At 43.2% G+C, this 14114-nt stretch overlaps 1 protein-coding gene across 5 annotated transcripts in view; it reads right to left on the bottom strand.

Annotated features, from left to right (window-relative positions):
* Positions 1-14114, bottom strand: part of dnm2a (dynamin 2a) — a 28076-nt gene that overhangs the window by 4618 nt on the left and 9344 nt on the right. For 2 of the 5 annotated variants that reach the window (XM_028986245.1, XM_028986241.1), the window contains exons 11-21: positions 13578-13716; positions 11780-11866; positions 11620-11690; positions 10243-10294; positions 8610-8621; positions 6391-6504; positions 3782-3891; positions 3582-3693; positions 2758-2922; positions 2043-2269; positions 1243-1479 (exon numbers count right to left, since the gene is read on the bottom strand). In XM_028986245.1, coding sequence (XP_028842078.1) covers positions 1243-1479; positions 2043-2269; positions 2758-2922; positions 3582-3693; positions 3782-3891; positions 6391-6504; positions 8610-8621; positions 10243-10294; positions 11620-11690; positions 11780-11866; positions 13578-13716 — 1326 coding nt within the window. Of the gene's footprint in view, positions 1-1242; positions 1480-2042; positions 2270-2757; positions 2923-3581; positions 3694-3781; positions 3892-6390; positions 6505-8609; positions 8622-10242; positions 10295-11619; positions 11691-11779; positions 11867-12816; positions 12956-13577; positions 13717-14114 lie in introns of all 5 variants that reach the window. The other 3 variants (XM_028986242.1, XM_028986243.1, XM_028986244.1) reach the window with 3 other exon arrangements.

The raw sequence follows: 14114 nt of genomic DNA, 5'->3' as shown, positions 1-14114 counted from the left end.
TAAGGGACAGGCTGCAAGCGGCCGATGCAGTTGGGTACACAAAATGGAACATTAGAACCTATGCTGCGTGGCAAACCCAAACGTTATGCAGGAGGCTTGGCGTCTTCAGGATTTACACAAATTAACAGATAAAACAAGTTCGAAACACAAACTTTAATAACGTTTGCACAAGTAATGTCAGCATGAGTTTAAATCATCCAGAATGATGACGCAGCTTGCATGATGCATGATATATGGAGAACTCCAATATAAAGACATCATTAAATATCGGCTTCTGGGTGACAGTAAAAATTACACAGCAACAATTCTGTTCAGATAACTACTTTGTGTAATCTATTTATGAAAATCTTGACAATACTGTAGTAAAAAAGGCTTAACGATTAGCATGCGTTTGTGAATTAATGCGAATCTAAACGTTCTTTTATGTTCAGTGTTATACATACACATTATATGAAAGTAAGAGAGAAGTGATTGTCTTTGTGATGCAAATAAAGCACAGTACATGGTGCACACAATGAAATGTGTCCTCTGCTTTTATCCCATCGCCCTTGGTGTTGTGGTAGTGGGCAGTCATGAAAGGCTTTAAGAGTTTTTATATTATGTTTTTTTATTATTGTCGATTTCTCTATAAGGTAGGTGGACCTAACCTTAGTTTAGACCCAAGGTTTGCACCACCTATACAAACATTGTTACAGTCCTAAGTAAAGGAACTGTCAATGTCAGCATAGTGGAAAAGTATGAGCGCAAATGAAGTTAATCCTTTTTGTACAAACAGGGAGCACAAATGAGACTTAAACTCTTCAGATCATGCGTGACTGAAGACGCACACGAAAAAAACGGCAACTGTTTCCCGATAAGAAGATACACCCTGAACTGGCAATTCTGTATGCCCTTATGTCCCATATCTGAGTTCAAATAAAAACCTTTAGCAAAAGAGTTAAGTGAAACAGAGACAGAAAATATGTGTGAGTGTGAATGAGTGAGAAGAAAAGGAGAAAGAGAGAAAGTGAGAGTTATAAAAGTAAAGAATGTAAAGAAAAGAAAGTCGAAACAGAAGATAGGAAGGAAGAGAAACAAATCTGGGTGGGGCTGAAGACACAGTGGATCTTCAAGTCTGAAAACTGCACAGGGTTACAGGGAGACATCATGCTGCTGGGAAGGAGGAGGAGAAGATCCTGCAGGAAGGACACTGCAGACATCAGCGTCAGGCAACATCAGACCACATCCAGCCTGGACTCTTACCTGGGCACGCCGGGGGGGATGCGTGCAGGCCTAGAGGGGATCTGAGGAGGGGCGCTGAAGGGGTCTTGGGCGCTGTTACTAAAAGCGTTGGTGGGCGGGCCGACCCTGTTGGGGATGGGGGGAGCATTGAAAGCTGGAGTGGGGTTGAGGGGTGGAGGCCCAGGCGTTGTGCCTCTCACTGCTGGAGGACGAGTGGGAGGAGGGGCGACTGATGCTGGCCGGCGCTGCGGGGTCGGGCTGATGTAACAAAAGGAAAATGGACAGCATATGCATATTATTGCCTTTCTATTAATACTACAAGCAGAATTCTAAATACTATAATACATTATAATAGTACTTGGTCCTATATTTGGTAATGGCAAATGACATAATAAAAAGAGATATGGGGTGGAAGGGAATTTAAACAGGAAGGGATGGGATGAGTGGGTATAGAAGATATTTGGGATGTGATGGTACAACATAAAACAGGATGGGACAGTATTGGATACAATAGCAAACATAAAATAAAGCATAAAACAGGATAGGAGTGCATAGAGTGAGAAAGTATAGCAAAAACAGGTTTAAACGGGATTGTATACCATAAAATAGCATAAAAAATATTATAGCAAAAAACAAGCTGAGACAGGAGGGTATAGCACAAACCGGGATGTAATGGGAAGATATAGAATAAAATAAGAATATGCATTTAACAGTATCAGCTGAAGTTAAACTGAAGATGTTGGGACCTTGTTGCATAGGTAACTTAGGATATAGAAGTCGCAATGTGTGTGGATCTGAAAAGAAACAGCAACATCTCTCACCTAGCCTCCACCTGCATCCAGCTGTCATTGACAGGTGGGGGGACAGGCACAGACACAGTGCTGGTGCTGATGTCCCCAATGATGGTGAGTGCTTCCTTCAGGGCGTGGTACATACGGAGCATTTCATCCCTACGCTGTGCCTGGTCAGCTGACTCCTCCATCAGGCTGTTCTGGTCCCCAGAGGAGTAGAGGTACGCCAGAAGCTCTGAGTGGATAAAGTCCTTCGCCTGGGAGGAAACAATACGGTTGTTTTCTTTCCATCACACCCAGAAAATGCTGAAAACTGGATTTTTTTTTTTTAATACTCCAGGCACTGTTATGATGCAAAAGTTGACAATGTAAGAAACACTGCTGGGACACATGTCAAACGATGTAATTTAACATTAGTCATTGCACTACTCTAGAACAGAACTATGCTAGCTGGTAGTAGGGGTGGTAGTAGCCTAGTGGTTAAGACACTCCACCATGAACCAGAAGACCACAAAGGTTCAAAACCCACTTACTACCATTGTGTCCCTGAGCAAGATGTTCAACCTTGAGTGTCTCCAGGGGCACTGTCCCTGTAACTACTGATGTTAAATCGCTCTGGATAGATATCTGATGTTTGTTGCAAATGTAAATGTTTGAACCCTGATTTTTCTTAAACCCAAAATGACCGCTGCAGGGATTTCCTCCAATCAATGATCCCTTAGGCTAAACAGCACCCCTCACTCACACTGTTGATCATCAGGTGCATGATGGTCTTGGGCATGAGGTCTCGGATGGTCTTGTTGACTATGCCAATGTAAGAGTCCACAAGGTTTCGGATGGTCTCCACCTGCCGCTCGAGTTGAGGGTCCATGGAGAATGTGTCTGCTGGAGCAGCGTCTTCTGGCTCCGTCTGAAGGTATACCACCACAAAATACAAAAGCAGCAAAGTCTGAATACTGCATGTAATACCATAATTGTAATTTATATATGTATGAAATGCATTCAGAATACATATGGTATACATATAAAACCAGCCCCTCCAATTTTTGGTGATTTTGTGATCACATCAAATAGCAAAGCCACATATTTTCAAACCTATTCCATTACTTTGGCAAAAATGATCCAAATATCCTGAGCAATCTATCCTCTTGTCATTTTTGTTCTTCTCACTGATTTATTGTCTTACTAGGCCTATGTAGACCTTGGATTGGTTTACCAAGGGAAAAAAAAATAGAAAACATGCCACAAAATCTGTCATTTTGAATTTGTCAAGGGAAAGGACAAGGGAAGTCCTGTGTGGGACTAAATAATTTAGCCCAAAATATGTGATGTTGACAACTGCCATATCAGCATCAACATATTGTTAATATTATTCCTTTCTGACCACCATCCATCCACATATGCAGATTTTACTTTTTGTTTTCTCGTAATCATTTAAAAGGTAGGTAATTTGAACATATGAAATGTGACCTGAATGCAAACAGTCCACTTTTGTATTCTGGAGTATTTTGTATTGTAAAAACCGCAGTGTTGATGCACTGAAAGGTACCGGACTTGCAATTGTCTTACCTGATCCTTCTCTGGATAGACACCTGCTCTTAGGAAGGAGGCCTTCCAGCTGTCCACGTCATCCTGCGATTCGCAGGCCAGCTCGATTTGACGCAGGTCCTTGTACACGTTCCTGTTCACAGAACGCTGTGCCTTTAACAACTTCAAAAGGTCATTATGCAAATACCGACCTCGCATGCAGAGGAAAAGTGAGCACCAACCTTTGCTCAGTGTTGAAGATAGCGAAAATGTGCTTTGTGGACATGAAGCCCTTTTCCACATCCCTTATTTTAAGGTTGTCCAGAGGGAGCATGTATTTTTTTTCCTTCTCCTGCAAGAAAACAGGGTTCAAGAAAGGGAACATTTTTTCTCCATAATAGAACAAATGCTATATCCTCAACATGATGATGACAATATCGTCCAATTACATTCATGCAATACTTACCACAAACGTACCTAACTAAACCATCAGGAAACATTAGAGCAGGACTGCTGGCAATATTGCAGAATATGAAGACAATGTGGCAACGTAATAAACATATGAATTGAGCGAATTGAAGAATCTCTTTTTTAAAAAAATCATTACCCATTTCATTAAGTGTCTGTTACCAGTCTGCTGAAGGAATGTATATTGATCTAGGCAACAAGTTTTTTCCCACTAGATATTGCACTACAAACGAGTCCTATCAAATAAAGGGAGTCAGTTACATCTTAATCTTTAAGACCTAAATAGTAGTTAGACACAGTATGTAAGATATTAATGGTTAAAACCTTTTAAGACCTTGAGATTTGTAAAGCCTACAGTACTAGAGCTACACACTAAAGCCTGGGGATTGTCCACTTGTGTGCAAATCCTGAGGATGCATACACTGCTGAACAAGCCCCATGCGTACCGCGTAGCATGGTTCTTAGCTTAACACAGGATCTAGCAAAAAGACATCCTGTCTAATATCAAGTGACGTCACAGAACAACCTTGAGTGCCACGATTGCTTAAACAGGGAACTCTGGAACTAAACTAATGTGGTACAAATGTTTTCATTTATGGTCCATGACAATGTTAAATATATTAAATATAACATTAAAGTTAGCATCAGAATTGTCAAGAGTATATAGAATGTTCCTATACACAGCTGTTGGAAGAGCCATAAGCTGCCGTGAAGGTTTCCCAGAAACTGTGAAATCAGACACCCATTTCCCACTTGCAGCTGCAAATGTCAACGCAGCGTTTATGTCAACCGTGGTCATTTGTATGGGTTTAAATAAAACTCAAGAGGGTGTGAGAGAAAATCCACTGCTGAAATCACACCCATTCCATAAAAAACAGCCAATTCAGTGTCACACACACCAACATTTTTGTTGAGTTTTTGGTTCTGGGCTGAAGGGGGGTGGGGTGGGGGGTGTCCTAACTGCCTCCTCTGCTGTAGAGAAGCATCTGGAAGCGTTTATGTCTGTGCTCCAGCCCCAAAAGTTACATCACTCCAAAAAGTGCGTAGCCTTCCCTGCCCCCAACATGGAGACACACACAGAGCATATGCGAAGAAGCCCACATATACCACACACACACACACACACACACAAAATTCACAATACACACACTACAGACATACACACACCAGACTTTACTCGCACACACACACACACACACACACACACACACACACACACACACACACACACACACACTCTCTCTCTCTCTCACGCATCCCCAACCCCCCCCCCAGTAACCCAGTACGATTTCCTGCAAATTCCAAAGTCGGATCCCGGCTGGAACATTTCAGCCCGCCTGCCACGTCAGTTCGCTTCCACCATCTACCAGCCTCCCCGCCGCTGTCTTCTAGCGGAATCTTTCTAAGATTCTAAGAGGAAACCGGTAGAACCCAAGGAACATCATATTAAAAGATGTCCAGGAAGAGATATGCAGGCAGAATGAAAACTTTTGTTGGATGGAGATGAAGAGGTTTTTTTTTGGCTGTGAAAACAGACTTTACTGGGGCCCGTTACTGGAGACTGGTGAGTCCATCAGAACATTTGTGTTCAAAAACACGCTTTATTAACAGTCATAGGCCAGTATTAATGTTAAAGCACAAATAAATGCATGAAGCATCAACAAGTTAAACGTGTGCAGAAGAAAACTGAAGATATACATTTTTGTCGATTCATGCAACACTATTCTTAAAACTACAAAATGAACGCCATGGTCCATGTGGATTTGTGTACGTGAGCCTCACTGCAGCAGTAGGGACTTTTTGTTAATTTCTCAGCAGATCACTTGTTTGAAGTGTGTGGGTGACCGAGAGTGAAAGTTTGAATTTGTGAAGAAACTTGTGCCAAATAAATAAATAAATAAATAATACATGTGCATAATAGGAAAAGAAAAATCAAGAATGAGAGAACATATATGTATATATGTGAAGGTGCCTGTTTAAGAATGCATGCATTTATGGATCTGTGTGCGTGTGTGTGTGCGCGCATGCACCAGTGAAAGGGCATGTGTGAGTGTGTGAGAGCGGTCTTTATCAGTAGTAATGACGTGCTATGTTTGTTCTCTCTATCTACTGTCCCCAGGCCACTGACCCGCTGCCCGGACGACTGGCCGAACCCACCGAGCATCTCCCCCCCGCCTGCCCAGTGTTCAGACTACCTGTTCATTACACTGTATCTGAACAGTAGTCCGCACATTGGTTAGGCTGGGCTGGGACAGACACACTGTCCCTCACCCCCTATGATTAAGATGAAGGGCACATTCAAACACACCTAATTATCTTTATCATATTGTTTTAATTCCTTAATTTTTTTTGCATTGAATAAGTGTGTGAGAAAGGTCCTCACCTCCTCATCCTTGTACCAGGACAGAGATTCGGCAGTCAGCACAAACCAGTACTCTTTGGAGCCACCTTTCATGATGCTGATGTTGTTGATGGTCAGCCAGCCTTTCCTGATCACCTGTGGGGGTGGGGGGGTGGTGCAGGAGACAGTCGTGAGAGGACGGCTTCACAGGAGATCTGCTCTGTGCCCCCCGAGATATTAAAACTGTACCCAAATGTTCAACCAAGGAGTGTGATATTCTTACCTTATCTTATTGGTAATAAAAAAGTAGTTCTATTCCAAACTATGCTTCATAACACACACCCCACCTCAAAAATCTATTTAGAGAAAAACCACAAGGCTGCATGGAAAAGGACAGCTCATTCATGGAATCATCTTGGAAAATAAAGAATAAAAGAAGGAATGCTGAAATTCCCTGTCCTTCTCCCTTTTCCCCTCTCCCCTCCCATTACTCTCACACAGAGTAGTGGGATGGGCCCTCGCAGTTGCCATCTGTACCCAAAGGCTCATGCGGGTTAGGGGTTAAAGGTCAGCCGTGGTATGCTAGGGTGAGTTGGTCAGTTGAAACGAGACTATGTCAGTAAAACCAGTGCTGGGTTAGTAGTTCAGGATGTTACTGAAAAGCAAACATTTCCTACAATAAACAGAAGAGACAGTGGAAAGGATCACAAAAAACATTTAATGTGGGTTAAAAGACAAGGAATTTGCTGAAAGGACATGCTGATTGGTGCTACCAGGACACCACATGCGCTGTTAAGCGGCCCGCCGCTGTCCTTTTCCAATTTTCCCTCTATAGTAAAGCCTCTGGAAGGATTCATTAGTGCAGGATGGCCAAAAGAAACAGCAACGAGACAAAAAAAAGGCAAAAGGCTAAAATTTATAGTTTGCCTTGGTGAAGAACTGCCTCGTAACCGCCCCCCAGAAAAACCCAGACCAGAGCATGGAACCCTTCATCAAAGGGCATAAAATCAGTCAGTGAACTGGGCGAGGGAGAAAGAAAGGAGACTCTAAAGACATTGTTCTAGCTGCAGCTAACTGGTGTAAACTAATAAAAAAAAAAAAAAACACACAAGCCCAAGTGTGTTCTCAAAGTACCTGCAACATGTTAAGAAGGTGTCGGTTGCATCCATGGTTCCTTCACACATCAGAGTGAGCCTTAAATATCCCTCATAATTGTCATGTGAATCAGGGTGTGAAATAATAAAAGTGATTCCTGAGATTAGTGGGAACGCCCAACAGAAATACTGCCACGTCATTTATTCAGCATTAGTGATTGGCTGAGCTCAGTTCATGTGGACATTCACAGCACGTCACACACAGATCCAAGAGGAAGGGTTGGGGTTTATTATTAATGAAATGAAATTTCATTATGTTGGGTTAGATTTTGTTATTTCGAGCGTTAGCAAGGTTAGTTCAGGGGAGAGTGTAGATCTGATCTAACACACATTTGGGCTGTTTTAATGTCGCAAATGAGTTTTGGGTTTTTCTTTTCTCCTGATGCAAGTGACTGTAAAGGGTCACTTGTACTTATTTGAAACAGAGAGATCAAGACCATATGCAACATTTCCACAGCCCATTGCAGACAGACAGACTGACATACACACAGAACATTGGTTTTGACTGTTTGGTTCCATCCCCTGATTGAATTCATCAGAACTTTTCTCCCCACAGCAGCTCAGGGCAGCAGGGACCAATCCTCCAACATGAGAACCAAGGCCTCAGCATTTACACAAAGTACAGTTACAGCTATAACTACAATTAAAACAATAATTATTTTAATGTTTTTATGTATGACTGTGTATATACTGATGGTTAGTAACATAGCACCTACATTCTAAATTAATTAAATTATAGCCAATTACTGGCAAAAAAAAAAAAAAAAAAAAAGTGTGATGTTTGGGACACTGTTACAGATTACTGGTAACAGCTGGGTACTGTGACGATAGTGATCGGTCCCATTTTCCAGAGTTTAGTAATGTGGGACAGTACCTTTTCGACCTCTGCTTCTATGAGGCCACCTAGCTGTGGGACAGAGAAAGAGCTTGTGAACATCCCCCCACGTTTTTTGCAGTCTGGGGCTGGGTGACTCCACAGCACCACCCTCACCATACGGACCATTCTGTCCAGGACTCTGATGCTCTGCTACAGCCTGGGATCTCTGTGCTGGAGGGTCACTGTTTGCCCTAACTGAGTGCTGAGTGGGGTACTTGTAGGGTACTTACCAGTATCTCACCCTGCAGTAATGGGAAAGTTAGGGCAGAAAAGTGTCAGAAAAGTTTGAAAAGAGAGATGGGGGAATGAAAAGAGGGTAAAATAGGAGAAATGATGGATGAAAAGGAGGAGGACAGAGTGAGTGAATGAAGACAGCAATAGAAAGATAGGGAGGGAGAGAGAGGAACAGATATAGTTACATGCAATAAGATTATCTTCAAGTATCACAAAATCAGCTGAATAGAAAAGTGGCTTCTTCATTAAATGTCATCTGGATCCATGCAAGATCTTAACAGCAGGTTTGAGGTCGTTAGAACAAACTAACGATTACAAATATTTTCACAGTGCAGAATCATGCTTTCTACCACGTGCAAAAAAAACCGTAAAAAAACAGGCATTAAAGTTACTGAAAGTTTAACAGAGGGAGAGGAGGAGAAAGAGGAGGAAGACGCTACTTCCCCTTCGCTCAGACCACGGCTCCTAGCGGACAAACTCCTCTGTCTCTCATAATCATTATATGAACCAATCAGTCTGGGCCAGGCTGTAGACTGACCCTTCATGAGATGTAATGTGGGGCAAAAAAATACACAGCTAAACATATGCACTGACCAGAAAGAGAGACCATTTTTTTGGTATTCGTATGGACAATCACTGTGCCAATGTGATGAGTCCTGTCACTTTCTCATCTGAAAAATGTGATACTTTCTCAAAATAATGATTCAAACTCCTAAGAATAAGTTATTTCACCCCCAAGAAGTACCAAGCAATTCTTAGATGTGGGGATGTGTGGAGGGGGAGGGTCTATTATACAGGGTGGGCCATTCATATGGATACACCTTAATAAAATGGGAATGGTTGGTGATATTAACATCCTGTTTGTAGCACATTAGTATATGTGAGGGGGGGCAAACTTTTCAAGATGGGTGGTGACCATAGTTGCAATTTTGAAGTCGGCCATCTTGGATCCAACTTTTGTTTTTTCAATAGGAAGAGGGTCATGTGACACATCAAATGTATTGGTAATTTCACAAGAAAAAATTGTTTATTCTTTCATAGGTTATTTACAAGTTTCTGACCACTTATAAAATGTGTTCAATGTCACCAACCACTCCCATTTTATTAAGGTATATCCATATAAATGGCACACCCTGTACACCTCACAAAGTGTCTGACCTCCATATGTAGCAAACATGGGTCTCCACAGAACCAAACCAATAAGATGTCTGGCATTTTGGTGTTGCACTCTCAATTGTAGAGATGTCATGATACGTTAAAGAATCATCATTGTTTTAGAATACAAACTCCCTTTCCTCTTTATAATGACGTACAGCATCTTATTTCCAACAGTTATTTCCATTGCCAAAATGGAAATTCATACACTGCATATGCAACACAAAAATATTACCAATACCAAGAAGCATTTTGAAAAGTAATTTTTGACAAGATCTACACAATAAACAACTGAAACCCAGTTTTCAGGTGGGTGACATCAGGAAGGTGATGGCGATTTGAGGTGGGGTAGGGTATAGGTATGGGCATGTTTGGGGGTTGGAAGGCAAATGAAATGTCAGGTCATGCTCATGGTGGGTGGAGTTGAATAATTTATAAATGATTGGATTTAAGAAGATTTAAGAAAGCCTGTACCTGGTTTGGCATTGGCCTCTTCTTATTTGCATGGATGTTCCTCTGCTGAGCGCTATTGAAGTTAGAGACAAAAATAAAGAGAATAAAGTGAGTGATTGACAAAGAAAGTGTGTGATAAAGCGTAAATGAGAAAAAATGTGTAATTCATCCTTCATGACTAGCTTAATAAAGGTTGGTCACATGTGAGCATATCCTCTGAACACTTTACGGGGAAAGAAGGGTGCCGATGGTACTGAACTCCACCTGCAGAACCCACTGTTGCTAATCCAGCTGTTGAGGTGCGGGCATGCCCACGCACCTGCTGTTGGCACACCCTGGGGACACACCGTCGTCAAGCCTTCGGAAGTCAATACTGAAAGTGCAGTCACGAGAGACGTTATCACGGAGGCCCACGTGGACACTTTAACGTGCGCATTCCCCACACAAAGAAGGCAGGTTACGGGACTAACCACACCATGTCAACACCGCCTCAGGCACTTACTATTTCTACATGGCGTGTATGCAGTTACCTGCACCTAACCACTGGGGGGCAGCACACACCCACCACATGCTGTCAGTTCGTTTGCATTTTAGTTATTGCATTAAGCAGACGCCCTTATCCAGAGTGACTTACAGTCAGTTGTTACATGGACAGTCCCCCCCTGGAGACACTCAGGACTAAGTGTCTTGCTTAGGGACACAATGAAAGTAGGTGGGGTTTGTACCACAGTTCAAACCAGTCAATTAAACTTCATTCTACAGAGACCAACTGAGACCAGCAGTACAGGCCAAAAGTTTAGAGGCACCATTAGAATAAAAATAAAATAAAATCAAATACTATACACAGTTCTTTAAGAATTTCATTTCATTAATTTGAAATATCCTAGATCCTTGAACAAGTCCATAACACAATGAAAAGCAACTTTGAGCATCTTATATGATGTTAATAGTCTTTATAGTTATTAACTTAAGTTAATAAACCTCCTTTGAATCATGAATCTCTTGCCGGTTGAAGTGTAAATGTACCATATACTCTACCAGCAGCTTATCAAGCATGTACACGATAGACAACTGATATGTCCTGTTCAGTTTATTTTATATAAAAAAGGCAAAAAATGTGTAACGTAGTATAAATGTAGGAAAAAAAGCAAGGTTGAGCCCAAACGTCTGGCCTGCAGTGTACACACATCTCAGATTAGACAGGCAGGATGTGGCTTCTGACCACTGGTCACTGGCAGGGTTCTAGCCCTAAACTTCAAGTTGAGCAAGGCCTGTGCAGGTTGCATGACCTTTACACACACAGAGCACCATGACCGCTGCATACAAACACATCACACAACAGCAGGCTTATTAGAATATGTGTTTAAGGCAAGAGAACTGACGGAGAATGGACCGTACTTAGCAAAGCCGATAAAGTCTTCATGATTGGTGTTGATGTACGACAGCTCAATGTCAATCAGAAGCAGTATCTGTGTTTACAGGAAATAAAATAAAATAAAAAAAAACTATTAATATGCAACATTTTGGCAAAGCGGCTGATTATTTGCCAGTATCTGACCTGGTCCTTGGTCTTGCCCTCCCTCTCTCTGACGTAGGTGCTGACTATCCGCTCCGTCTCCTCTCTCAGTCTGGGGTAGGAGTTGAGCTACAGAGCCAAACAACACAGAACTGCAGCACGGCACACACTGACACGAGTTCATACCAGCATACAAACACACACACGCTATCTGCAAGCAGCTATCTACACACACACACACACACACACACACACAGCTCAAAACAGCTGCGCTGTATGAAGCAATGAGAAATTCAGTGTCAGCTGAGAATGACATTTGTCCCAAACAAATGAAATAATTCCGACAAGGAAAAATATGGCAACTGAAGCCTTTAAATGAAATCAGGGATAATGTCGTTCTGAGCTGACCGTGGTGCCAGAAACGTAATTTTCGCCATTTACTATTCTGTGAGAAATTGGTTGAGAAAATAAAAGTGGAGAAGTGGAGTGAAAGAAAAGTAATCCAGAAATAGTCTGTTAGAAAAGCAGAGGAAAAGTGCACCCTCTCTCCACTGGGTGGCGTAGGTTTCCCGTTGCTATGGCAACAAGCTCCCAGGCGCAATAGAGGCTGAGGAGATTTAACCCCCCCCCTCCTCTTTTCAACATTTCAAAAGCGTCTAAACAGACATGAAAATGTCAGCCTGCAGGAGTGGGCCGTGATAACGGCGTTCATCGCCGGGACCCGGCAGAGCGGCTCGTAGGAGGAGGCGGGAGAGGAGGGGTGCGGAGGGGAGGAGAAAACATGAATAAATGAAGAAATGAAGAAGTGCTGGGAACCAGATGGGAGCGGAGATGGCAGGCCATCGCCGGCAATCATTAACTGTGGAGCAATTTTCAATGATTGATTGGCGGAACTCAAGCGGCTGAAGCAGCGGGACCAGGTGACACGGAAATGTGGGGTTGGCTGGCATCACATGGATCTGCCAGATGAGCGTGGTCTGCTTGGGGTCTGGTGCTGATTGGGAAGCGGGTATGGGGGCGATATGTATAGATGGGCAGAGAGGCGTGATCGCTCTCCCCCGTCTCCGCTCCGGGGTTACCTTGTCGGTGCACTTCTGGATGAGCGTGGTGAGCTCGGACACCACCAGATCCACGCATTTCAGACTGGGCTCTTTCAGTTTGCAGATCTGCTTTTTCACAATGGCCTCGAAGGCCAGGTCAGGGGTGAATAGCCCCGTTCTGAGGTTTTATGCATTTCATTTTATTTCATTTGTTTTTTAAATCATTGTTCCAGGGGTCAGTTGAGGGTAAGAGAAGACAGACAGAAATATAAAAAGGGACAGGAAGAAAGAGAACAGAAAAAAAAAAAAAGAGGAAGAAACTTTGTTTAGTTGGTTAATCTCGTCTTCTCTACTTCCAGTAACACAGAAGAGCACAAAAAGGACAAGTCGGGGGTTAGCGCACCCTCCCGCCTGGTCAGCGGCTTGTTTGATCCGCTGCCTGAGCATAAACACAAAGTGTGACGCGGAATTTGGAAGGAAAGGGAGGGTGCCGCTTCCCCGGCGGCTTGTCCGCACAACACCAACAACGCTCGGGTAAGAATACCTTCACCCGACAGGCACGACACCCCAAAAATACACAATGGCAGCGCCCCGCACACAGGGGCGACCAGTAGCCGGGAGGGTCACACTGCCGCCCAACTTTACTAAACCCCTCATCCCACTTTACAGTCTAATCCAACCTAACACCTAAACCTCCGTCCCTTGGGTCAGTGTGAGGCCAGTGGGACTCTGTCTCCCAGCCTGCGGCCCCCCTTGTGGTCGGGGAGGGGTAAGGTGGGCTTGGCACCGCCCCGCTGTACCTTGTTGGTGCAATCCCTGACAGTGTTGATGAGCTCCTGAATGACCAGATCGATACATTTGATACAGGGCTCTTTCAGCTTAACAATCTGCTTTTTCACGATGGCCTCAAACGCCAGGTCAGGAGTGAACAGCCCCGTTCTGAGAATGCAAAGGGAGACAGACAGACAGACAGACAGGGCCAAAGCAAAAGCCAGACATGGGGGTGACAGAAAGTGGTGGGTGAGACGAGGAAAAAAATCATTTAAATGAATTTGTGAAATATATGTGGGTAAGAGGTGCATGGTTGGGGTGAAGAAAGAAAAGAAACGGAAAGACAGACAGAATAGAAAGATTTAAACATTTGGTACAACATATCAAGGGTGCACACTGCATTATGGGAAAACAGTAGTTTGGACATTTGGAAGACATTTTTATAGAACCAAATCATGCTTCTTATCAGTACACAAATGATGGAGGAACAGGAGAACATGGAGGCTAAGCAGAGAGGACTGTGGGGTTAGGGTGAGAAACAGCGATTGTGAATAATGTATGCCGTC

This window comes from Denticeps clupeoides, chromosome 7 (genome assembly GCF_900700375.1).
Source record: "Denticeps clupeoides chromosome 7, fDenClu1.1, whole genome shotgun sequence".
Classification (NCBI taxonomy): Eukaryota; Metazoa; Chordata; class Actinopteri; order Clupeiformes; family Denticipitidae; genus Denticeps; species Denticeps clupeoides.
This window is presented reverse-complemented; position numbering and strand designations above follow the sequence as displayed.